This window comes from Humulus lupulus, chromosome 1 (genome assembly GCF_963169125.1).
Source record: "Humulus lupulus chromosome 1, drHumLupu1.1, whole genome shotgun sequence".
Classification (NCBI taxonomy): Eukaryota; Viridiplantae; Streptophyta; class Magnoliopsida; order Rosales; family Cannabaceae; genus Humulus; species Humulus lupulus.
Window position 1 is genome coordinate 244,879,495 of NC_084793.1, and position 27,577 is coordinate 244,907,071.

A 27,577-nucleotide genomic window follows, 5' to 3' on the forward strand; every position below is an offset into this window, starting at 1 on the left:
GTGGCATTGAATATCCTCTTCGGTACATAACACCGTCGAGCAGTATGTACCTAGCAGCTTGTCTTTGCAGAGTTCTGGCCTTGTTTCTATCTGCTGGCAATGTCCCATTTGTCAGATACTCCAGGTAAGGCGCCATCCATGTATCTTCTATTCGAATTTCCATGCTGGCTTCGGCCGCATCAATGCTTGGTTCACTTAATCTCTCTACTGGGACTATGTTCAAGGTGTCAGCATCTTTAGCACTTGCAAGTTTGGCCAAGGCGTCTGCATTCGAATTTTGGTCTCGCGGAATCTGCTGGAGGGTGTACTTTGTAAACTGCGCTAGCAAATCTTTTGTTTTGTTAAGGTAGGCCATCATTTTTAACCCTCGCGCTTGATATTCTCCTAGGACCTGATTCACGACTAGCTGAGAGTCGCTGTAAATATCGAGCGCTTTTATATTCATATCCCTGGCCATTCTCAGTCCAGCGAGGAGTGCTTCGTATTCCGCTTCATTGTTTGACGCTGCGAAGTCAAACCTGATTGCGCAGTGAAATCGATGCCCTTCGGGCGTTATCAATATCACTCCCGCTCCAGCGTGAGATTCATTAGATGATCCATCCGTGAATAGCTTCCACGAAGGAGTCTTGTCTTGAGGCATGGGCGCTTCAGGCTGTTTGCACAGCTCGTTCCTGGGGAGTTCGGTGAACTCCGCAATAAAATCGGCTAAGGCTTGCCCTTTTATTGCTGCTCGCGGTGAATAAGTTACGTCGAACTGTCCCAATTCAACCGCCCATTTTAACAGTCGTCCAGCCGCCTCAGGTTTTTGGAGGACTTGCCGAAGGGGCTGGTCGGTCAGAACTGTGATAGGATGGGCTTGGAAGTACGGACGCAACTTTCGGGAGGCTAGAATTAGGCAATATGCTAATCTTTCGATCGGTGGATATTTTAATTCTGCACCGATAAGCCTTTTGTTGACGTAGTAAACAGCTTTCTGCACGCCTTCTTCCTCCCGTATCAATACCGCACTAGCAGCAACTTCGGTAATCGCCAGATAAATATACAAAGTCTCTCCTTCGATTGGTTTTGATAGGATGGGAGGTTGCGACATATGAGCCTTTATTTTCTGGAATGCTTGCTCGCAGTCTTCCGTCCATTCAAACTTCTTATTTCCCCTGAGTAGATTGAAGAATGGAACGCACTTGTCAGTTGATTTTGAGATGAATCTACTAAGGGCAGCTATCCTTCCAGTCAGGCTTTGGACATCCTTGATCTTTTCTGGCGATTTCATATCGATCAGAGCTTTTATCTTGTCGGGGTTGGCCTCAATTCCCCTTGAATTCACTATAAACCCCAAAAACTTTCCTGACCCGACTCCAAAGGAACATTTGAGGGGATTCAACTTCATTTGGTACTTGTTTAACACATCAAAGCACCTTCGCAAATCCCTCACATGCCCTTCAACCTTCTTGGACTTTACCAGCATGTCATCCACATATACCTCCATGTTTACTCCGATTAGTTCCTTGAACATGTGGTTGACCAGTCGTTGGTAAGTTGCACCTGCGTTTTTCAGTCCGAAGGGCATTACTTTATAACAATATAAGCCCGTATCGGTCCGAAAGCTGGTATGATCCTCATCAGGGGGATGCATGCTGATCTGATTGTAGCCTGAATATGCGTCCATGAACGAGAGGATCTCATGTCCAGTAGTTGCATCGACTAGCTGGTCGATCCTCAGGAGTGGGAAGCAGTCTTTTGGGAAGGCTTTATTGAGGTCTGTAAAATCCACACAGGTCCGCCATTTGCTGTTAGGCTTGGGGAGCAGCACCGGATTGGAGACCCATGATGGATAAAACGCCACCCTGATGAACCCATTTTCTTTAAGTCTTTCGACTTCTTCTTTCAAGGCTCTTGATCTGTCTTTATCGAGTAGCCTTCTTTTTTGTTGCACCGGTGGGAAGACTTTGTTTATGTTCAGGACATGGCTGATCACTGCAGGATCTATCCCGACCATGTCTTTATGCGACCAGGCGAAAACTTCCTGGTTCTCTTGCAAGAATTCCACCAGCGCCTGCTTTGCGGTAGGTTCTAAATTCTTCCCAACCCTTACGATTCGGGTCGGGTCTTTTTCATCGAGCTGGACCTCCTCCAGGTCCTCGACGGGTCTGACATTTTCTTCAAAATCCCCAAAGCGAGGATCTAAATCTATATCCTCACTTTGGGCAACACCCTATTTGGTGACTTTTCCACCTGATTGGATTTGTCTGTCTTCTGTCATCTGCAATCGTTCTGGGGTAGCGCTCCTCGACGCTCCACTTCTTGCCTTTGTGATCGAGGCGTTATAGCACTCCCTGGCTTCCCTTTGGTTTCCCAAAACGCATCCTACCCCTGCGTCCGTTGGGAACTTCATGGCTAGGTGCCACATGGAGATGTAGGCCCTCAGTTCAACCAGTATGGGTCTTCCAATAACGGCGTTATACGCTGAAGGACAATCGACCACTACAAAAGTGGCGAGTAATGTCCTTGAGGCAGGCGCTGTACCCGTTGTCACTGGGAGTTTGATCATTCCGGCTGGAGCGAGTCCTTCTCCAGAGAAGCCGTATATGGTTTGATTGCAGGGCTCCAAGTCCTTCACGGACAGCTTCATGCGTTCCAGCGTTGATTTATACAGAATGTTCACTGAACTTCCTGTATCGACCAGTACTCTTTTTACCATCATATTGGCCATTTGGATATCCACGACCAGCGGATCGGAATGTGGGAACCGGACGTGTTGGGCATCGCCCTCAGAGAAGGTTATCCCGCACTCCTCTGAGCGGGCCTTTTTCGGCGCGCGGTCCTCCACAGTCATCATCTCGATATCCTGGTCGTGGCGTAGAGTTCGAGCATATCGTTCTCTAGCCTTTCCGCTACTTCCTGCGAGGTGCGGACCTCCACAGATGGTTAAAAGTGTCCCGGCTACGGGGGCAGGCTGTAATGGTGGCGAGCGTTGGCGTGTTGACGCCTGCTCGTTGCCACCTGGAGCTTCTCGTTGGGAAGTTCCTGAGGCCCGTACGTACCTTCTCAAGTGTCCTTGTCTAATGAGGAACTCAATTTCGTCTTTCAGCTGGTTGCATTCATTAGTGTCATGTCTGTAGTCGTTATGGTAACGACAGAATTTGGTAGTGTCTCTTTTTGAAATGTCTTTTCGAATGGGCCCAGGTTTCTTGTAGGGCACACTAGAGCTTGTGGCCTGGTATACCTCTCCTCGAGACTCAACGAGGGCAGTGTAGTTAGTGAACCTAGGTTCATAACGATTACCCTTGGCTCGTTTATTGTCGGAGGTGGAAGGCTCATTGTGTGGCCGTTTCCCACCATTCTTGCTATTACCGTTGCCGTTTCCGTTGCCCTTGCCGTTGCCATTTGGTTTGGTGCCATCGGCGGCTTTGGCGGGTTCGGCAGCCTTCTTACCCTTGCTCGAGGGTTTTCCATCATCGGCAATGGCTTCTTCGAGCTTGATATACCGATCAGCTCGGTCTAAGAACTCCTGGGTGGTTCTAACCCCATCCTTACGAAGACTTTTACATAGGGGCGAACGGCGCCTCACTCCCGCGGTTATAGCCATCATCTTTCCTTCGTCCCCGACTGTCTTTGCTCCGGCTGCCGCTCGCATAAAGCGCTGGATGTAATCCTTCAGCGATTCTCCATCCTGCTGGCGGATCTCGACCAGTTGGTTTGCTTCGGTCGGGTGGACACGACCTGCGTAGAACTGTCCGTAGAACTCCCTTACGAACATTTCCCAGGAAACTATGCTTGCAGGTGGGAACTTAAAGAACCATTCCTGCGCGGCTTCAGAAAGTGTTGCAGGAAAGATCCTGCACCGAGCGTCTTCGGACACTTTCTGAATGTCCATCTGGATTTCAAACTTATTCACATGCAAGACGGGATCCCCGTATCCATCAAAGTTTGGGAGCGTAGGCATCTTGAACTTGCTGGGAGTCTCTGCGTTGGCTATTCTTTGGATGAATGGAGTGCCTTTTCTTCTATCGTGGTCGATGTAAGAGGTCCTTCCTCCGACTAGCTGTTGCACAGCCTGATTTAGTGCGTCTATCTGGGCTTGCAACGCAGTAGGAATAGCTACGGTCTCTGCTGCTGGGGGGATGTTCTCACCATGCTTCTCTCGACGATCATTGAGTATGTCTCTTAGATCTTCCTCTCTTCTCCGTTGCTCGCTACCTCCGAGCCGGTTGAAGACATTATTTTGCCTGGGTTGCCCCCCAGCATCTTGTCTATTTGGTTGATCATCTTGAGGTATTTGGCTCCTGCTCTTACCTCTATTTCCGTTCCTCCCACCAGCATTGTCCTTGCCTGAGTCAGCCTCGTTGTAGCCGTGGCCATCTTTGAACTTTGATTGGCTGTGGTAAGATTGGTCGTTCCCTCTATTCCCGTCTCTGGCAGAAACTCTCCGAGCGTTAGAGGGTGGCCTGCGCTGGTCGCGATGTCCCCGTGCATTATCATGCCGTTGGGATCCACGGACCGCAGAACCTAACTCCGAGTCCCTCCTGTTACCAGGAGGGTAGTGACCTCTGTTCGCTTGGTGTGGCCCATCATTCTCGCGGCGTCTAGGACTACGAGACTGTCGCTTGGCCCTATTCTGCCTTTGCTGCGGGGGATTACCTCGAGCAGCTTGGGATGGTGGATCTGCCTCGGGGTCCAGTGGGACGTCGTCATGGGGCATCTGGGGCTGTTCAGGCCTTTGCGGACTTGAAGGATGGATCGGTGGGCTAGGATTGGGACCTCCCTGAGGTGGCCCATTTCCAGGTTGGTTAGGCTGCGAGGCAGGCGCGGCCTGATTTCTGGCCAACAGCAAGGCCGCTTCAAGGGCTGCCATGGCCTCGGTCTGGCAGCGATCCACCTCCGCTTGTCTCTTGCTTAACTCTGCCCGCTGACGATCAAGTTCCTGCTGCTGCCTTGCCATAGCTTCTGCGGCAGTTTCTTGATTGGCTCTCAGACTAGCCAACTCTTCCTGCAACGTGCCCAGGGTGCTCCTCAAAGTCGCATCGTCCATCTCCTCCTCTTCAAAATCTAGTTGTGGCTCATCTTCCGCCATGCTTGCAGGGGGAGGAGGAGGTGGCGGATTCGACGGTGCAGCGGCGGCGGTCTGAGCAGCTTTCTTTCCTGCTTTCGCCATTAGTTTTATCAACAACGATGAATCGTCCTCTCAATGAAAGCACCAGAATGTTGACCCACGATTTAGCCAACTGACACGGAGTCAAAATATGAATGATATAGACGAATATGTAGAGAATAACGTAATGACAAAAGTAAAGAAAACACAGTAATTTATAGTGGTTCGGCCCCAGGATCTGGTAATGACCTACGTCCACTTAGAATGATATTGATATGGGATCAAAAGTGTGATCAGAGAACTTGGGTTCAATGAGTTTCAACACTTCTCATAAACAATACAAGTTTACTCAGGTAAATACTATAATCTCTATGATTCCCCGGCTCCAAAAGTCCCTTCCCATGAGCCATCTCTTGCTATTTATAGGCTCATGGAGGGTTGCCCAATATTGTTACAGATATTATCCCCCGAATCATGGGATATTTAGAAGATTGCATGAGATAAATTCGGGATTCATAAGATCTTCCCATAAATATTGCTTTGCCAGCGGAACCACCGACCATGCTGGTCGTGGTAAAGAGAGGCTTGTCCTGCTTCTGGTGTGTCTCTTGGTCGATACTCTAGCAGACGCTTCAGGTATCAGCCACGTGTCAAGAGATTATTCACCACGTCACAAAAGCTAATTTATTGGATAACAGTAATTGATAAAATTTTGTCAATATGACAAAATTGTCAGCAGTTATATATAATTTGTAGCTCGTATGATTGAGAGTAATTTAATTAAATTGGTAAAATTTTATTAATTAAATTTGAGTTTAGGGTACTAAATATGTACAATGTTAAAATACAGGGTACCAAATATGTATGATTTTAAAATGTAGGGTACCAAATATGTATGATTTCAAAATGCAAGGTACCAAATGAGCATTATTTATAAACAAAGGGTACCAAGATGATACTTTGCAAAAATACAGGGTACCAAATGATTACCTACCCTTTTTAAAAATATGCACAGATATATTATTATTTTAATTATAAAAATAATTGATAATTATGTCCACATTTTTTTAATTAATAATAAACTATTTTCTGCTTCACTAATTAGATCCTGTTGAAAATTTTCTCTCCAAGTCTCTTTCTCTTCTCTTCTATACTATGCACTTTTTCTTTTTGAAGAATTCAATTTACAAATGATCTACTATATGTTATATTTTTGTATTGAGATTTTAATGATTTTTTTTATTCACTTATAATTTTAATGTTAAGTCTCTAGAATAATTAGTTTAGTATTTATAGATTTGAATTCATTGTTTTAAGTTTTTTTTTTATAATTATATAATAATATCTGTTGAGAGAGAGTGAGATTACACCACCACAACATTAAGAATCTTCACACAAATATCATTGATAGATGTCAACAAAAGATTGAGTTAAAGGATGCAAACTCTAGTTTGTAGATTAAACTTCTTGGATCTTCTTGAAGATTCAAATCCTTGCACGAACACCACCTTCAACTTCTTCTTCTTCTTCATTAAAACACAACCAAGGCTTATACACGAGGAGTATTGTTGTCCAAATTTTCTATTTCCTATCCCTATATGGATGCTTGAGGCCTTCTAAGAGAATATGGGAATTAGGGTTGAACAAGCCTTTAAATTCACAAAGACAAGCACTTTCTTTATGAATTTCTTGGAGAAAACTTGAGATCTTAAAAGCTAGAGAGAAAGAGGTTAGAGAGTGATTTGAGAGAGTGATCAAGTCTGTCAAAATATATGAGAACTCTTTTATAGTGTATGCGGCGTCATTAGGTCTAACCAATATGATTAGAGCTTCAAAACATACAATTTGAAGCTTAAAACACGTGTTGGTACATACACGTCCTGTAACACCCTGGATAACCGCCGTTACACTGTGTGATTATAAAGGTGCAAAGCTTTCTAATCAAGTCATATAGTTGAAAACGTGACCCTAAAGTCATAATCAGGTTAGGGTTAAAAGATTTTGGTCAAAAACAGGAAATTTCTCATTAAAATAAACGTTTAATAAATGGGATCCCAAAACATGTTTTAAAGGGCAGTTTACAAAATTTCAAAGTTTATGTACAATCACAAGCCATTATAATGGCAAAATAGGCACTTTAGGTTCTCCTGTCCCTGTACCATCCCTCGGCCGTGGCGGCCGAGCAGCTGACCATGTACATTCTGCCCCAAGGCTCTCCAACTTAGGACTGGTCCACCTTGCCCTTGCCTTTACCTGCACCACGTAGCACCTGTGAGCCAAGGCCCAGCAAGAAAACCATAATGCAGAGCATAAACGATACAGACAAACAAATAATCCAGAAGCCTATTAACCTGGTAATCAGCATGCCATATCAGTCATTTACTCAGAGAGGTCAAACAATTGTTCATAAATCAATCATCCCAGTATTAAACAAGTTATAATCAACAGACAACAATAATAACATTCCAATATTCATCATACAATACTCAGGGTCGGCGCCCTTAGACCGCACCCTCTATTTAACCCATTGTCTCCGACTCACTTAGGTCGAGCCCAGTGTTTAACCCACTGACTCTGGCTCACTTAGGCCAAGCTCAGTGATTATTTAATTAACCTCAGCTACCAATGGTCGAGCCGTGTCTTGTGCGCAAATAACAATTCCAGCAAAACCACCTAAACAACATCAAAAGCTTAGCTAATAGCATCATCAAACATAGAAAACCAAAATTGAGTTTGAAGCTTTAAGAACTTCATCTGAAAACCAGAAAACCCAGATAATCAAGATCAGGAATTGTTACCTCCAATGAATGAACCCGACCCTAGATTTCCCTCAGTGTTCCTCCCAGCTTTGTTTCCTCCAATTCCCAAGTTTGTACATTTAAACTTCCATTTTAAACCAAACTCAAAAACCATTCTCCACAAAGCTCAGCAAATTCAAAGAAAACCTTAAACCCTTACCTTAATTTGGAAGCTAATTCCAGTTGAACTCCTAGCCACTCCAAGGATCAAAGTCCCAAGACCTTGCCTAGACTTCCTCTGAGTCCTCAGCTTCAAAATTCTCAAAGGAGAGTAAGAGAGAAAGAAATTGTGAGGGGAAAAGAAATGAGTAAGTTGAGTGTTATGTTTTTCTTCTTTTTTCCTTCATAACTTCTACACTTTCCACTACTTTCTACAAGATTCTAAAGAAGCAGAGTATATCAGTTATCTCTCTTAATAATCAAAAGACCCTTTTACCCTCCCAACTAAAAACTAAACCTTTTAATCAATCTAAGGGTATTTTGGTCATTTGCTCCCAATTCCCGCTAATTCATTGAATGTCCCTATTATTTACCACTTAAATCCTGTCATCTAATTAATCACCAATTATTTTTCTCCAATGTCTAAAAATCTCCAATATATTTCCCAAATTCCCAGAAATACCCCCAGGCTCCCCCGAGCCGGGTATAAATCCCCGCCGTGACTATTTCGCCAAACCGCTCACTAGGATCGTCTCGAGCCATAAGCTGCAAATACATCCACATAATAATGTGGTCTCAACAATTTACCATAAATAATCACATTTATGCCCACAACGGGCCAAAATTACAAATATGCCCCTATAAGCTAAATAGGGCCCACATGCATATCTAATACTCATAAACATGCATTTCACATATCCATATAATCATATAATCATGCTTATCACATTATCATGCATTTAATCATTTAAATTACACATAAACTAATTATGCCCTCCCGGCATGCTAATCAAGGCCCTTAAGGCTTATTAGCGATTTTGGGTCGTTACACGTCAGCAGGTGATGCATTGCCTGCTGGGCATCACCTAAACGCTAGAGTTTCAGGCGATGCAATGCCACCAGGGTGGCGACGCAACACCACTCCAACAAATCAAAACTTTCGAAATTGATCTTAAACACCTCCAAATTCTTCCACACTTTTTGGGCATCCTTAGATACCTCATTGTATCATTTTGGACCCAAAAATACAATTTTTAAGTGCTTGCAATGGAAACTCAAATTTCACATCTTCACTACGTGAAATTATTAAGTGTTTTACAGCTAGCTTGTGTAACAACACTTAGTCTTTGTATTTTAATCAATCATAACATTCTTATACTTTGTTAAATACAAACTTCTACCTCTAGCTCAAAAAAGTATTTGTGCCTAAAGTAAAGTGTCTTTTGACTTGAACTTTATCTTAGTTACAATAGCACAAAGGCTTGTCGAAATCATTGGTTGCTTAAAAGCTTGAACCACATATTCCTTATGATAAAACCAACGATACCTCATGCACCCCCACAAGATCTTTCATTTTCTCACTTTTCTCGCTTAGCACTCATATGGCCATGTGCTCATCCTCTCATGAACTTTTCAAGGAGAAACTCCAACTCCCGTGAAAGGCGACACCACCTCAAAGTTCACATAGGTGAAGTTCTTATAGAATCTTTGCTACCTTTATAGATGCTTGTTCAACTAAACTTCAATAAAAGACCTAGGATTAACCCTTACTCAATAGTAACCAACACTAACCAACTTGTATGGTGTTATGATTAGTTAAATATAAAAGATAAGTGTTGTTATACACGCTAGGTATGAAATGTTGGGGTTTTATGCCCTAATTAAAACTCAAATTCTTTGTAATCTCATTTTATTATCAATAAAAGATTAGAAATCATTTTTTGACTTGGTCAATCACTTTGCTCACATGTTTTATTTTCATGATTATTTGTTTAATATAAACTTCTATTAAATCCCGAGCATATAGCTAATCTTATTTATAGTGACGTAATCACAGTGGAATATAAATATGATTATATGTTCACAATAAGTTAGTCCTAAGATTAGTTAGTGCACAGGATTTACACTAACTTGTCAATCTACGATATGATCTACTTACACATTACAGTGTTATGTTCTTTCTAGAACATTAGCAAAGTAGATAAGATCGGATGTATTTGTTACATCGGACAGGACCGATATTAACAGTTGATAAGATAAGTAAACATACCGTTATTATCTATTCTAGTCATCATATAGTTGACTATAGATCAATTCAATCTCAATTCTGAGTGGTTAGTATTCTAATTGATTGTATTATTTGAGTTCTTTGACTTGTTCATTACCAGCTTATCCTACGGACTAGCCCATACTTACATCTTGGGAACTCGGTAGTATAATTGAGTGGGAGTGTTAATCATAGATATGAACATCTATAGCTTCTGATGAAGAAGTGAAACGATGGTTTCCTTTTAGTTTGGTTCAAGGTGTTAAATGATAGAGATCTCATTTCAGTAATTAAATTAGTTTACGGAAATATCATTTACAAGGAACTAAGTGTTTTAAGGATAAAATACAATGAGGGGTAAAACGTTATTTTAGTCCCATCTCATTGTAGACTGTCTATAGAGGATTGAGTGACAATTATGGTTGTAACAATGGATAATTAATAGCGTATCTATATTTGTTATAGAGAGTTCTATGAATTCAAGAGTGCAATTCCGAGTCTATAGTGGAGTCACGAGGAATTAATAAGTTAGTAAATTTATTTGTTAGATTTATGATAACTTATTGGAGCTTGATTTCATAGGCCCATGGTCCCCATTGTACCTTGGATAAAATCATCTAGATAGTCTTAATTAATTGATTTAATCATCAATTAGAATTATCAAAGTTGACCAGGTCAATTTTGGATAGTTTCACAGAGTTGTGTAATTTTGAGAAAAAAAAGAGAAATTATGACAGATTTATTAATTAAGATAAATTGATATCTAAATTAATAAATAAGTTTAAATCAAGGTTCAAATTATAAATAATTAATTTGATAAAGGATTTAAATAATTATTTAATTAATTAAATCAATAGAAAATAATACAGGCCTTGATTTTAAGTCCATTGGGCTTATAATCAAATGGGAAATTTCACGGGCCTATAGCCCATGATAATTTTGACCTAGGGCTTCAAAATGGCTATTATTTTATTGATTTTTTAATTAAATTAAATGGCCTAATTGAGTCTATAAAAGGAGTGCTTAGAGAGAAGTCAAAACAGAAGTTTGATAAGTCACAAGTCAGATTTTCTGATAGTTTTAGATTTTCTCTAAACACAAGTCATTTTCTAAACCTCTTTGTTATTTTCTCTAATTCTCTCTATATCTATCTCATGTGTTGAGAATTGCCCACACTAGTCTAGGTGGTTCTAAGGGTACATTGGAAGATTGTGCAGAAAATAGAAGATCGGTTCAGTTTCTTGATAATACTCTGCGACAGAAAGGATACAAGAGTTAGAGAAACTGAAGTAAGGACTCTTAATTCTGCTGCGTATACTGTAAGTATTCTATTCTTTGTTTATCTTTGAATTCAATTTTAGAAACATATTTTAGTCTGTCTCGTATTAATTTGTTTAATATTAGATATACATGAAAATAAATAAAGATCATGTATAAACTAATCCAATAACTGGTATCAGAGCCTTTGGTAATCTTTATTTTCATGCATGAACATGTTTAAAATTGGATTATTTGATATGTTTGAATAATTGGATGGTTTTTTCATGTTTTTATGAACATATTGATTTTATGTGAATTTTAGCAATTTTTAGGTTATTTTGTTGTGTTTTCTATGCTATTAATTTTTATATATGCTTTATTTTTGTGTAAAACATGTTAAAAATTAATTAGAAAATGGTTTTGGTTTGAAATATTGCTCAAAAAAAATTTTTTGGAAAAATTTGGCCTGGCTCCCATGCGCGCGCGCGCCACCGACGCGCCTCCGCGCGCCCCGAGCGCCCACGCACACCAGCACGATGAATAGTACCACGGGTACTATACATCCATTTTTTTTTTCAAAAATATTTTTTTTAAATTAAAATTTGTAGAAATAAATTATTTATAATCAAAACCAAAAATATCTTTTTTGTTTCATCATTTTTTTTAAATAAAGATATTTTTGTTAGTTGAGATTTAAATAATTAGATATTTTCTACAAACATTCAAATTCAAATTTAAAAATAGGCTAACAACTTAATTTTAAATCTTTTAATATATTAAAATATTAGAATTATGATATCAGATATTTAAGATATTTTCATTTAAATTCTTGATTTTTTTATTAAATCTTTATTTGAAAATATAAATATCTTTTTATTCTATAGTTTTTAATATTTAAATTATTTGAAATTTGAACATTGTTAGTTAGATATTTTTATGGATATTTGAATTTGTTTAAATATTTCAGATATTTTAGGGTTGTTATAACTATTTATATTTCATTTTTTTAATGATTAAAATATTAGCTAATAGTTATAACAACACAAGATATTTTGGAAAATAGTTAAGATATTGATTTTAAAATTTAAAATTGGTTAAATTTTGAAAAATATCATTCTTTTTCAGCCAATTAATAATTTTTTTTAATGGGATTTAAATTAACTTTGGTTAATTGTTGATAAATCCTATTTAAATTAAATTAATATTTTTTTATCAAATTAATCTAAAACCAAGTTGATTGTTGATAAATGAAATTTAAATTAACTATTGTTAATTGTTGATAAATTTCATTTAAATTGACTTATTTTTTGTAAAAATTTAATTAATTTGAATTTTTTTTGATAAATTCTAGATAATTAATTGTGGTATTTTTGCAAATGAAATAAATTATGGTATTTTTGCATAAATTCATAGAATTGCTCATATAGTAACATGATTAGGCCCATCCAATTATAACATGTTTGTGTTGCACTATATGTGGTATTTTTGCAATTGGGCTTAGATGCATATAGTGGCCCATATGTTTGTTAGATATATGGTATTTTGCCAAATAACATATTCATAAAATGATAGGTTTTATTTGGGCCCATTAGAAAATGTAAAGTTTAAATTCCTCTCTTGTGGGTGATTCCACTTGTGAAGGCCCATTTGCTTTGCATGACTATAATGGGCCTAATCAATTAATAACAATTAATAAAACGAAGGTTTAAATTCCTGTCTTTTGGACATTGTATGGAAGATAGGGGACCTTTGTAGTGGGAACAACATACTGGACCCAGCCCTCCTCCATACAAGCCCAATTGTTAAGGTCCATTTACCTGAGTTGGACTTAATTGTATAGGTTCATTATATTAGTTAAACCTAAATATTGATTAGTAACAAATTAATTCTAAATTAATTGAATTTGTTTCAATGTGACACTTTAGAATTAATAAGAAATTATAGGACTTTGGTTTTAAAATTTTTTAATCTGTTTAATTTTTTTGGGAAAACCATAGTCATTAATTTTCTAAAAATAAATAATAAAAATACTATTTTAATTTTATAATAAGCTTATTTTAAGGATTTTAATCGATCTCCACCGTTGGTTTAACATAGTCAATAGCTTAATGGGGCCTCGAGGCGCTTTGATTCGTCCCCCTATAGAAGGCGTTCATTAGTTATTTTGACAAGGTTAGATTTCGAAAGATAGATAATTATAGGTCAAATTCTACTAGACTCACCCCTATGGTGACTACTAGAACTAAATCTATGATTATTGAAACCGTGGGTCTAGCTCATAAAATAAGAGATTTTGTTTTCTTATTTTGATCGAATAGTAGGTTATTAATAGTGGTGTCAATTATTAAATGAGTTTACAACTCTATTTAACTAGTGGTATTTTTGACTCTCGCCAATCGGGACAAGGATATCATAAATTGTTTAAAAACCTAAAGAAATAGAGATATGATTGTTTTTGGTATTTTTTCTCATATCTTACATATTTTTGGTATATGTTGTGCTATTTCTTGAAATTTGTGTGAATAGAAGCTTTATTGAGCAAATGTGATTGATTTCTATTTTATTGATAATTTGTAGTTTTAAGCTAAGTAGTGTTTGCGTCTACTCCCATCCCTTCTCAACTTTCGATGGAGAAACTCACTAGAAAAAACTTCCTTAATTGGAAGCAGAATATCAACATAGAGTTGATTAGTGAGAACTCTGAATTCGTCATGATTGAGGAATCCTCAGAACGAGCATCGTGTCCGCACATTAGTGATGGCACCGTCAATGCTCGTGATGGTACCGTAAATGCTTGGATAGCACCATCTCTGCACGTTCGTGATGGCACCGTAAATTCTCGGATGGCACCGTGTCTGCACGTTTGTGCTCAACTCAACTATGGTCTGACGCAGCTCATGAACGAGCTTCAGATTATTGAACTTGTCATGGGTGGACCTAGTAAAGGAGGTGAAAATAAGACTACTGATGTTGCTGCTGATCTAGCTAAGGTTGAAGCTCATCCAGCTTCATCTTCGAAAGCTAGAAACAAGAGGAAAGGTGGACAAAACAACAGCCCCAAGCCTGCAAAGGCTGCAAAGACGAGTGCACAACCACATGCATAAACGCCTAAGGGGAAGAACATGAAAAATAAGAAAGGTAAAGATAAATATTTTCACTGCAAAGATAAGGGGCATTGGAAACGAGATTGCCCCAAGTTTCTAGCAGTGAAAAACAAAGGTAATGATTATAGTTCATTTATCTTGGAAACATGTGTTTTAGAGAATGATAAATCTGTTTGGATTATTGATTCTGGATCTAACAACCATGTTTGTAACTCTTTACAGCTTCTTGAATCATGGGAGGAAGTGAACGAAGGCGGCTTAAAGCTTAGAGTTGGGAACAGAGCGTTCGTTGCGGTCCAAGCTAGAGGAATAACTCGTCTGGAGTTCGGAAATAAATACTTAATTTTAAAAGATGTATTTTTTATTCCGGATTTTAGTAGAAATTTAATTTCAGTTTCCATGTTGCAATTAGAACAATTTGTTATGACTTTCATAAGTTTTAATATATCTATTTCTATCAATGGATCACAATTGTGTATTGCATGTTTGGAAAATGGGCTTTATATTCTGCGACCTGACGAACCCCTTGCTCTTAATAATGATTTATTCAAAGTAGTTAAACCTAGGACCAATAAACGTCAAAAGACCGATAACAATAATATGACGTATTTATGGCACTTGAGACTAGGTCACATTGGCTATGATAGGATTCAAAGACTTACAAAGGATGGACCTTTGAGGGAACTCACCTTAGGTGAATTACCTGTCTGTGAATCTTGTCTAGAAGGCAAACTGACCAAGCGTCCATTCTCTGCAAAGGGTGATAGGGCCAAAGAACCACTTGGTCTTGTGCATTCAGATGTTTGTGGACCTTTGAATGTACAAGCCAAGGGTGGTTTTGAGTATTTCGTCACTTTCATTGATGATTACTCCAGATACTCATGTCTTTACCTAATGCATAGGAAATCAGAAACATTTTCAAAGTTTCAGGAATTCCTAGCAATGGCTCAGAACCAATTAGGTAAAACGTTAAAGATCTTGCGATCTGATAGGGGTGGAGAACATTTGGATATGTAGCTCCAAGATCATTTAACTGAACTTGGGATTTTATCACAACTTACTACCCCAGGTACTCCGCAACAAAATGGTGTAGCGGAACGCCGGAACAGAACTTTATTGGAAATGGTTAGATGCATGCTTAGTTACTCAACTCTACCAACTTCGTTTTGGGGACATGCAATCGAAACCGCGAATGACATTCTCAATGTCGTGCCGTCAAAATCAATCCCCAAAACACCTTTAGAACGCTGGAATGGTCGTGAACCTAGTTTACGCCATTATAGAATCTTGGGGTGTCCCGCTCACGTCCTGAGGAAAAAGAAGGGAGAGCTAGAACCGCGAACTGAAGTTTGCATGTTTGTTGACTATCCTAAAGGTAATCGGGGTGGATTTTTCTATAGTCATTCAGAAAAGAAAGTGTTTACTTCTACAAATGCTACTTTTCTGTAAAATGACTATGTCCAAAACTTTAAACCTCGCAGCATAGTAGTTTTAGAGGAGATGGTTAAAGAATTGACTCCAACCAATGTTCCGTCGTCATCAACGCGAGTTGATGATGAAATTCCCACTCTTCACGGCCAACCGACGCAAGTCAGTTTAAATGAAGAAAGTACCACTGTTCTTGAGCAAACAGTCACGGAACCTCGTCGTAGTGGGAGGGTTTCTAGAAACCCAGTTCGCTATGGTTTGGATGGTGAAACCAATATGGTTGTTGGTGACACTAGTGATGATGATCCATTGTCTTCCAAACAGGCAATGGCTAGCCCTGGAAAGGAACTATGGCTCGAAGCCATGAAACAGGAAATGGAGTCCATGTACTCAAATTTCGTCTGGGATCTTGTGGAAGCACCTAGTGACTTTAGGGCCATTGGGTGCAAGTGGATCTACAAGAAGAAACGAGGTGTTGATGGAAATATCGAGACTTATAAATCTTGATTAGTGGCAAAGGGTTATACCCAAAGAGAAGGCGTGGACTATGAGGAAACTTTTAGTCCGGTAGCCATGCTCAAATCCATTCGCATCCTCCTATCCATAGCAGCCACTCTCGACTATGAGATCTGGCAAATGGACGTCAAGACAGCTTTTCTTAATGGAAAGCTTGACGAAGTCATTTATATGGATCAGCCAGAAGGATTTAAAGTATCTGGACATGAAGGAAAAGTTTGCAAGTTGAATAGGTCCATCTATGGACTTAAGCAAGCTTCTCGTTCCTAGAATCTTAGGTTTGATGAAATAATCAAAACCTATGGCTTTGAACAAAATATTGATGAGCCCTGTGTTTACCAACTGAAGGCAAGTCAAATAGTGGTATTCCTGGTTCTTTATGTAGATGATATCTTACTCATTGGAAACAATGTTAAGAAATTATCAGATGTGAAGAATTGGCTGAGCACTCAATTCCAAATGAAGGATTTGGGTGAAGCAAGTTATGTTCTAGGTATCCAGATCATCAGGGATAGAAAGAACAAACTTTTAGCTCTATCTCAAGCAGCTTACATTGATAAAGTGCTTGAACGTTTCTCAATGACAAATTCCAAGAAAGGACGTCTATCATCCCGCCATGGAATTCATCTTTCAAAGAAGCAGTCTCCCCAGACTCCGGAAGAGGAAGATGCAATGAGAAAAGTTCCTTACGCTTCTGCAGTTGGAAGATGCCATGTTGTGTACTAGACCAGAGTAGTGAGCAGGTATCAGTCAAACCCAGGACCGGAACATTGGATATCAGTTAAGCATATCCTGAAGTATTTGAGACGGACTAGGGATTATATGTTAGTCTACAAGGGTGGTGTTCTGAATCTTGTAGGCTACACCGATTCAGATTTACGACTGATGTCGATGATAGGAAGTCTACTTCTGGAATGGTGTTTACTCTTGGGGGTGGAGCTGTGATTTGGAGAAGCGTAAAGCAGTCTGCAATCTCAGATTCCACCATGGAGGCTGAGTACATAGCTGCGTCAGAAGCAGCTAAGGAAATAGTCTAGCTAAAGAAGTTCTATTCGGATCTTGGTGTTATTCCAGAAATGATAAACCGCTTGTATTGTTTTGTGAAAATACAGGAGCGATAACCAACTCGAAAGAACCTCGAAGTCACAAGAGGATTAAGCATATAGAAAGGAAGTATCACATTATTCGAGAATATGTGGCCAGGGGATGTGAAGGTTATGAAGATTGCAACTGAAGACAATCTTGCGGATCCGTTTACAAAGACACTACCAGAAGCTACATTTGATAAGCATAACAAGGAGATGGGATTAGTAGAATTAAGGCATTAGTTTCAATTAGTGCAAGTGGGAGTTTGTTAGGGTTTTATGCCCTAATTAAAACTCAAATTCTTTGTAATCTCATTTTATTATCATTAAAAGAATAGAAATCATTTTTTGACTTGGTCAATCACTTTGCTCACATGTTTTATTTTCATGATTATTTGTTTAATATAAACTTCTATTAAATCCCGAGCATATAGCTAATCTTATTTATAGTGACGTAATCACAGTGGAATATAAATATGATTATATGTTCAAAATAAGTTAGTCCTAAGATTAGTCAGTGCACAGGATTTACACTAACTTGTCAATCTACGATATGATCTACTTACACATTACAGTGTTATGTTCTTTCTAGAACATTAGCAAAGTAGATAAGATCGGATGTATTTGTTACATCGGACAGGACCGATATTGACAGTTGATAAGATAAGTAAACATACCGTTATTATCTATTATAGTCATATCATATAGTTGACTATAGGTCAATTCAATCTCAATTATGAGTGGTTAGTATTCTAATTGATTGTATTATTTGAGTTCTTTGACTTGTTCGTTACCAGCTTACCCTACGGACTAGCCCATACTTACATCTTGGGAACTCGGTAGTATAATTGAGTGGGAGTGTTAATCATAAATATGAACATCTATAGCTTCTGATGAAGAAGTGAAACGATGGTTTCCTTTTAGTTTGGTTTAAGGTGTTAAATGATAGAGATCTCATTTCAGTAATTAAATTAGTTTACGGAAATATCATTTACAAGGAACTAAGTGTTTTAAGGATAAAATACAATGAGGGGTAAAACAGTATTTTAGTCCTATCTCATTGTAGACCGTCTATAGAGGATTGAGTGACAATTATGGCTGTAACAATAGATAATTAATAGCGTATCTATATTTGTTATAGAGCATTCTATGAATTCAGGAGTGCAATTCCGAGTCTATAGTGGAGTCACGAGGAATTAATAAGTTAGTAAATTTATTTGTTAGTTTTATGATAACTTATTGGAGCTTGATTTCATAGGCCCATGTTCCCCATTGTACCTTGGATAAAATCATCTAGATAGTCTCAATTAATTGATTTAATCATCAATTAGAATTATCAAAGTTGACCAGGTCAATTTTGGATAGTTTCACAGAGTTGTGTAATTTTGAGAAAAAAAGAGAAATTATGGCAGATTTATTAATTAAAATAAATTGGTATCTAAATTAATAAATAAGTTTAAATCAAGGTTCAAATTATAAATAATTAATTTGATAAAGGATTTAAATAATTATTTAATTAATTAAATCAATAGAAAATAATACAGGCCTTGATTTTAAGTCCATTGGGCTTATAATCAAATGGGAAATTTCACGGGCCTATAGCCCATGATAATTTTGACCTAGGGCTTCAAAATGGCTATTATTTTATTGATTTTTTAATTAAATTAAATGGCCTAATTGAGTCTATAAAAGGAGTGCTTAGAGAGAAGTCAAAACAGAAGTTTGATAAGTCACAAGTCAGATTTTCTGATAGTTTTAGATTTTCTCTAAACACAAGTCATATTCTAAACCTCTTTGTTATTTTCTCTAATTCTCTCTATATCTATCTCATGTGTTGAGAATTGCCCACACTAGTCTAGGTGGTTCTAAGGGTACATTGGAAGATTGTGCAGAAAATAGAAGATCGGTTCAGTTTCTTGATAATACTCTGCGACAGAAAGGATACAAGAGTTAGAGAAACTGAAGTAAGGACTCTTAATTCCGCTGCGTATACTGTAAGTATTCTATTCTTTGTTTATCTTTGAATTCAATTTTAGAAACATATTTTAGTCTGTCTCGTATTAATTTGTTTAATATTAGATATACATGAAAATAAATAAAGATCCTGTATAAGCTAATCCAACATGAAACACTTGGTAAGTTTCACATAGTGAAGATGTGATATTTGAGTTTCAATTTTAGGCACTTAAAAATTGTTTTTTTTTGGATACAAAGTGATACAATGAGGTATCTAAAGATGCCCAAAAAGTTTGGGACCATTTTGAGGGGCCTAAGGTCATTTTTTAGAATTTTGACCTACCTAGATGGCAGTGCATCGCCACCTAGGAGGTGACACGTCGCCTGACGTGTTCGTACAGACACATGTTTTGGCTATAAATGTTATTTTTTGAGGCTCTAATCCTATTGGTTAGTACTAATGATTGTTCCTACTCTATAAAAGGGTTATCATAGAGTTTTGATAGACTTGATCACACTCTCAAATCTCTTTCTAACCTCTCTCTCTCTCTCTAGCTTTCAAGATCTTAAGTTTTCTTCAAGAAACTCATAAAGAATGTGCTTGTATTTGCGAGTTTAAAGGCTTGTTCAATACTAATTCTCATTTCCTCTTAGAAATGCCCCAAGCATCCATGGACGGCTAGGAACTAGAAAATTAAGATAGCGATACTCCTCGTGTATAAGCCTTGGTTGTGTTTTTTTTTGTTATGATTGGTTAAATACAAAGTGAAATTGGTTAGGCACGAAGAGGTGCAAATATCAAAGGGGTTTCACTAAAGTCAACATGCGAGAGTTGAATTTTTGTACAGATATTTATAAATCATCTTTTTGGGTCCAAAGTGTTCTTTGTAGTGTATAAGAGTACCCAAAAAATTTGGAGGCATTTAGAGATGTTTTGTGACAATTTTTTTTTTTTTTTGTGTTTGGGGGGGGGGGGGGGGGCAAATCAGAGGGACCTGCATTGAATCCTAGCCCCATAAAACTCTATACATGCAATGCCTCGCACATATTCCTTATGAGAAAACTGACGGTATCTGTAACGACCCAAAATTGCTAATAGGGCTTAGGGCCATAATTAGCATGCCAAGAGGACATACTTGGTATATGTATGTTTAATTAGTTAAATGCATGATTACGTGGCATGCATGGTTAATATGATTATATGAGTATGTTATAAGCATGTTTATGAGTACTAAATATGCATATGGGCCCTTTATAGCTTATAAGGGCATATTTGTAATTTTGGCCGTTGAGGGCATAAATGTGATTATATGTGATAAATTGTGAAGAACACATTATTATGTGGATATATTTGCAGTATATGGCTCGAGACGGTCCTAGTGAGCGGATTAGCGAAATAGTCACAACAGGGTTTAATACCCGGCTTGGGGGAGCCTGGGGGTAATGTTGGGAATTTTGAGAATATATTAAGTAATGAATAAGTATTTGGTAATTATTTGGACATGACAGGATTAATTGGTAAATGCTAGGAACACTTGAGGAATTAGCAGGAATCCAGAAGAATGACCATTTTACGCTTAGGAACCATTAGAAGATTGAATAGTTTAAGTGGCAAAATGGTCCTTTTGGGATAAGGATGCTCTTAGACTAGACTTGGGGATATATCAGAATAAACTAGAAGTCCCAAAATTCTAAAAAACGTTCTCTTCATCCCTCTAGAACTAAGAAGGAAAGCTAAAGGAGAATTCAAGGATTAAGCTGGATTTGGGTTGGTTCAAGCTGAGGAAAAGCTAAGTTAAAGACAATAAAGGTTTCTGAGGAGTTTAGATCATAAATTCAGGTAAGATTACAACCTTAATTTATTGAATTGAGCTGAGTTATTGTGAAGCTTAGAACTTGTGTATAATTATGGGTTTTGATTGAATGTGGGTGTGTAATAGGAGTAAGGATTGATTATGGGCTAGATATGATATTTAGACCAAAAGGATGGGGATTCTAGGGCTTGAATCTGGGATTGGTTGCTGAATTGGGATGAGAATTTGGGGTTGGACTCGTGGGAAAATGCTGAGCAAATACATAAAATCTTGGTTCGTAGGGGTGCGCTGTGACCCACCTCTGGGGCATCACGGCTCGCATGCCCAGATGGCCTTGGGTGGCTTTCTTACTTGAAGGTATGCCGCGACCCTAGGGGGCAAGTCGCGGCCCACCTCCCCTAAAAGCTTGAGGATTAAGCCTCTAACTTGGGGGTGCGCCGCGACCTGCCTAGGGGTTTTTTCCTTAGGTTGGTTTCTAGAATTGGTGAGGGTCAGGGGTTCGAACCTAGGCGATCGGGACAATTTCTACTACCCGGTTGAGTATAAATGAGGTCCCAAAGGCTAGTTTTTGTCTCCTAAGTATTTATTTGGATTAGAAGTTGATGATTACCCATTGGCCACTGTGACTAGGTTTATCGCCAAGGCTCAAGATTGTGGATCGTGCTTGGGACCGTTCTGTATCTTTCGCTCGGAATTCATGGTAAGAAAACTGCACCCTTGCATGGCTGTGTTGGGACTGAGATTCCTTGTATCTGAGTATATGTGTTGTATAAATGTGATATTGTTATGTGAAATATGTAATGATCGGCCTAAGAGAGCCGGGGCTGATACATGCGCACAGAACGTGACTCGGCCACTGTGAGCCGGGGTCAGCTAGATAAACACTGGACTTGGCCTAAGCGAGCCGGATTTACTTGAGTAAACAGAGGGCTCAACCTAAGGGCATCGACCCTGAGCATTTGCATATTGATTAAGATCTATTATTGAACGTACATGTTTACCGTTAATAGTTTGATGCTTATGACTTGTTGAATTTCTGGATAACTGTCTTTTGATTTATTGGTTGCAATAACTGATTATGTATATGATGTTATGATTTTCTTGTTGGGACTTGGCTCACGGGTGCTATGTTGTGCAGGTAAATGCAAGGGTAAGCTGGATCAACCATGAGTTGGAGAGCTCTGGGGGAGGTGTACATCGTCAGCTGCTCGTCTGCCACGGCCAAGGGAAAGTACAAGGACAGAGCCTAAAATTTTATGTTTTGCCATTAGAGTGGCTACTGGTTGTACATAACTTTTGAGAATTGTAAATTTGTCTCTTAAACTCTATTTTTGGGATCCCATGTACCAAACGTCTATTTTAATGAAAATTAACTGTTTATGTTCAAAATCTTTTAAACCTAACCTGGTAATTGATCTTAGTATTACATTACTATTCAAACAACTTGATTAGCAAGTCTTGCACTATTTTAAAACACACAGTGTAATGGTCTTGTTTATTCAGGGCGTTACAACTTGGTATCAGAGCGGTCTAGGTTTAAGGGTTCCTGAAGACTGGCTGGACATGTACACTCGCCGCGAAAGACAAGCTTGACTCAGGGTTTGGTAGTTGTATATATGAGATTACATGCTTAAGCGCTTGAATGAAATATAAATACTTTAATCTGTATGACTAATAGGGAGCATGAGATACTAATAGGGCCTGGCCCTTGACTGTTGTGTGATGATAATGAGGCGTGCTTATTAGCATTGCTGTTGCATATGAATGAATATTTGAATGATTATCTGCATCTTGATTGCTTGTGACTGGTTGAGTATCAATGGTGGACTATGGAAAGATTGTTAACCTGTCGTTGATTGCAGATAAACTTGGATAGCTATGCGTCCAAGGCGATCTATACGACTAGCCAGCACAAGGTTTGAGGCCAGAACCCTCCCCCAGTCCCTGAGGATTGGCAGCAGATACTTGCAGACATGCAAGCCCGGTTACAGAGTCAGGAAGAGCAGATCTGTCTTATGAAACAGCAGGCTCCGTCAGGGAGTGATGCACTTATTATGCCATTTGTTGTGGCACTAGTTGTACAGACACCTGAGGTTGGGAACAGGTAGGAGCCACTGTATGAGCAGTTCAGGAGACAACATCCTCCAACCTTTGAGGGAGGACCAGATCCACTGAAGGCCAAACAGTGGATGAGTATGATCACTTCTATCCCGTATTTGATGGGAGGTGGCATCACATACCAGGGACTTTTCTACTCTGAGTTGGGATGGGTTCAGAGATCTGTTAAGCTAGAATTAATACAATGTTGCCATCAGAGCAGCAAAGGTAAATGAATTCACAGGGCTGGTACAAGGCAGCATGACAGTTATAGAGTATGCCCTGAAGTTTGATAGGCTGACAAAGTTTGCATCAGATTTGGTGCCTACAGATGCAGCCAGATAGGACAGGTTTATTTGAGGGCTTAATGATATGATAGCTCAAGATGTGAGGATTACCTTGGTACCTGGGCAAGCGACTTATGCCCAGGCTCTTACCGCTGAAGAGGCAGAAAACAAGATCTGGAGGGAGAACGTTGCGAGATGGGATGTTCGTAGGGCAGTGCCTCCATTCACAGTAGTTGGTAGGGGCGGAGGCCCCATTGATCTAAAGAGGAAGACCCCTAACACCTCAACCACTGCTGGTCCTGATAGGAGGGGTCGGGGTGCTCAGGGTGGCCGCCAGGGAGGCGGTGAGACATGGAGGAGTTACCCAGAATGTACAAGGCGCAGGAAGTGCCATTTGGGAGAATGTTGGGCAAAGGCTTGCTATCTATGCGGGGTGGTGGTACACCTCAAGAAAGACTGCCCAACAACGAAGAAGGAGGAACCAGGGAAGGTGGAAAACTTGACTCAAGCTCGAGTGTTCACCTTGATGCAGGTAGAGGCCGAGGCCAAGGCTAGTCCCTCGGTAGTGACAGGTTAACTTTCTAGTGTTGGCTCCACTTATATAGTATTGATTGACTCTGGTGCTACACATTCGTTTGTTTCTAGTAAAGTGATTGATAGATTGTGTGGAACTAGTGAGTATTATACTGCGGGGTTTGGGACTATACTGCCAACAGGGGAACTGGTAGTTTTTAGGAGATGGATTAGAGCACTGCCAGTGATGGTAGATAGTAGGGAACTATTAGTAGATTTGATTGAGTTGGGTATGGATGATTTCGATATGATCTTGGGGATGGATTGGCTGGTCAGATATGGGGCTACTATAGACTGCAGGAAGAAGATGGTGACTTTTGAGCCTGAGGGAGAAGATCCCTTTGTTTTCGTGGGTGTTGTGCATGGACCTCACATACCCATGATATCGGCTTTGAGGGCTAGGGATCTATTGCATGGAGGTTGTATAGGTTTTCTAGCTAGTGTGGTGGATACCACCAGGGTTATGCCAGCAGGGCCGGGCGAGTCCAGATTAGTATGTGAGTTCTTGGATGTGTTTCCTTAGGATTTACCAGAGTTGCCGCCGCATAGGGAGATTCAGTTTGTCATTGAGTTAGCGTCGGGAACAAATCTAGTTTTGAGGGCACCATATAGGATGGCTCTGACAGAACTGAAAGGGTTGAAGATACAATTACAAGAACTTCTTGATTTGGGATTTATCAGGCCTAGCTTATCGCCATGGGGTGCTCCAGTTTTGTTTGTGAAGAAGAAGGGTGGGACTCTAAGGATGTGTATAGACTACATGGAGTTGAACAAGTTGACCATCAAGAACAAATTCCCCTTACCAAGGATCGATGACCTATTCGATCAGTTGTAGGGAAAGAAGATATTCTTGAAGATTGATCTTCGATTTGGTTATCACCAGCTGAGGATCAAGGATGAGGATATACCGAAGACGGCCTTCCGAACGAGGTATGGGCATTATGAGTTCTTAGTCATGTCATTGGTTTGACCAATGCCCCAGCATCATTCATGGATTTGATGAACAAGGTCTTCAAGGACTTCTTGGATCAATTTGTACTTGTCTTCATCGACGACATCTTGGTTTATTCTAGTTCAGAGGCAGAGCATGAACAACATCTTTGATAGGTCTTGCAGAGATTGAGAGAGCATCGGTTGTATGCCAAGTTTAAGAAGTGTGAGTTTTGGCTACTAGAAGTGACATTCCTTGGACATATTGTTAGTGAAGATGGGATTAAGGTAGATATGGCTAAGATAGAGGCAATATGAGATTGGCCGAGGCCAAGGAACACCTCAGAGGTTAGGAGCTTCCTTGCATTACCAGGTTATTACAGACAGTTTGTGAAAGGATTCTCGAAGATTGCAGCACCGATGACATAATTGACACGGAAGAATTTGAAGTTCATCTGGTCAGATAAGTGTGAGAATAGCTTTCGAGAATTGAAGCGACGGCTGATTACCGCTCCAGTGTTGAGTCTTCCTTCAGAAGGAGAGAGGTTTCTGGTATACTTTGATGCATCGAGGTTAGGATTGGGATTGTGTGTTGATGCAGAATGAGAAGGTTATGGCTTATGAGTCACGGAAGTTGAAGGAATATGAGCAGCGGTACCCTACCCATGACCTATAATTAACAGCGGTGGTATTCGCATTGAAAGTTTGGCAACATTATCTATATGGAGAGAAGTTCGAGATATACACCGATCATAAGAGCTTGAAGTATTTCTTCACCCAGAAGGACTTGAATATGAGGTAGAGGCACTGGCTAGAGTTGGTAAGGGACTATGATTGTGATATCCTTTACCACCCAGGGAAAGCCAATGTAGAGGCGGACGCGTTGAGCTGGAGGGGCCCGAGACAGTTGTTTAGCTCAACATAAATATCGAGAGAGTTTGCAGAAGAGATGACTATAGCAAGCATAGAGTTGGTTATGGGTTGGTTGGCCAACATTACCTTCTAGTTTACCCTCCTGAAGAGGATAAGAGATGGTCAGATGAATGATGCACAATTGCAGGAAGCTAGAGGGAATGTCCTAGTTAGAATAGCTAAGGATTATTCTATTTCAGAGATAGGGTTACTACGGTATAAGGGTCAGATTTGTGTCCCAACATATTTGGGTATTAGACGAGAGATATTAGATGAATCCCATACTACACCGTACTAACACCATCTAGGCACCACAAAGATGTATCAGGATCTACGGGCGTTATATTGGTGGCCTGGGATGAAGAAGGAAGTAGTGGAGTACGTGGCCAAGTGTTTGACCTGTCAGCAAGTGAAGGCTGAGCACCAGTGACCAGTGGGGTTGCTACAGCCTTTGGGTATTCCTGAGTGGAAATGAGAGGACATTACCATGGATTTTGTGGGAGGTGTACCCAGGAAAGTGGGATTACATGACTCGGTGTTGGTGATAGTAGGTAGATACACCAAGTTAGCTCACTTTCTACCAATGAAGACAACCCATACTGTGGATTAGTATGCAGAGCTGTACGTGAGGGAGATTGTACGTCTCCATGGGGTTCCCAAGTCTATATTATCAAATAAGGATCCTATATTTACCTCCAAGTTTTGGGATAGTTTATAGAAGGCTATGGGGACTTAGCTGAAGTTAAGTACGACCTTTCATCCTTAGACTGATGGACAGTCTAAGAGGGCGAATCAGGTGTTGGAGGACATGCTCTGGGCATGTGTGATAGACTTTGAGGGGTCTTGGAGTAAGTATCTTCCGTTGATTGAGTTTTCATACAACAACAGTTATCAATCAACGATTGGAGTAGCTCCGTACGGGATGTTATATGGGAGGAGGTGTAGATCGCCCATTCATTGGGATGAGATGGGTGAGAGAAAGTATTTAGGACCGGAAATGGTACAGAAGACTAATGAAACTATTAAGAAGATCCGAGCTTGAATGCTCGCTTCGCAAAGCAGACAGAAAAGCTACGTTGAACCTAAGCGTAGGGACGCGGAGTTCCAGGTAGGAGACCACGTGTTTTTGTGAGTCTCACCACTACGAGGGGTGAAAAGGTTTGGGAAAAAGGGCAAGCTGAGCCCTAGATTCATTGGACCATTTGAGATCCTGGAGAGGATCGGGCAGGTGGCCTACAGATTGGCTCTGCCACTGTTGTTGTCAAGAGTTCATGACGTATTCCACATTTTTATGCTTCGGAAGTACATCTCAGATACAACTCATGTGTTGAAGTATGAGGACTTGGAGTTGCAGACAGATTTGTCTTATGAGGAGCGCCGGGTTCAGGTTTTAGACAGGAAAGACAAGGTTCCATGGAACAAGACGATTCCTCTAGTCAAAGTATTGTGTAGGAATAGCAGGGTCGAGGAAGCGACATGGGAGCTTGAGTCATCGATTCGGGATCAGTGCCTCGAATTATTC

At 39.7% G+C, this 27,577-nt stretch overlaps 1 protein-coding gene across 1 annotated transcript in view; it reads left to right on the plus strand.

Annotated features, from left to right (window-relative positions):
* Positions 1-23,229: 23,229 nt before the first annotated feature.
* LOC133831932 (uncharacterized) overlaps positions 23,230-27,577 on the plus strand; it is a gene marked incomplete at its 3' end in the record, with an annotated part of 32,151 nt that continues 27,803 nt past the window's right edge. The window contains exon 1 of the mRNA XM_062262337.1: positions 23,230-23,360. Coding sequence (XP_062118321.1) covers positions 23,230-23,360 — 131 coding nt within the window. The remainder of the gene's footprint in view (positions 23,361-27,577) is intronic.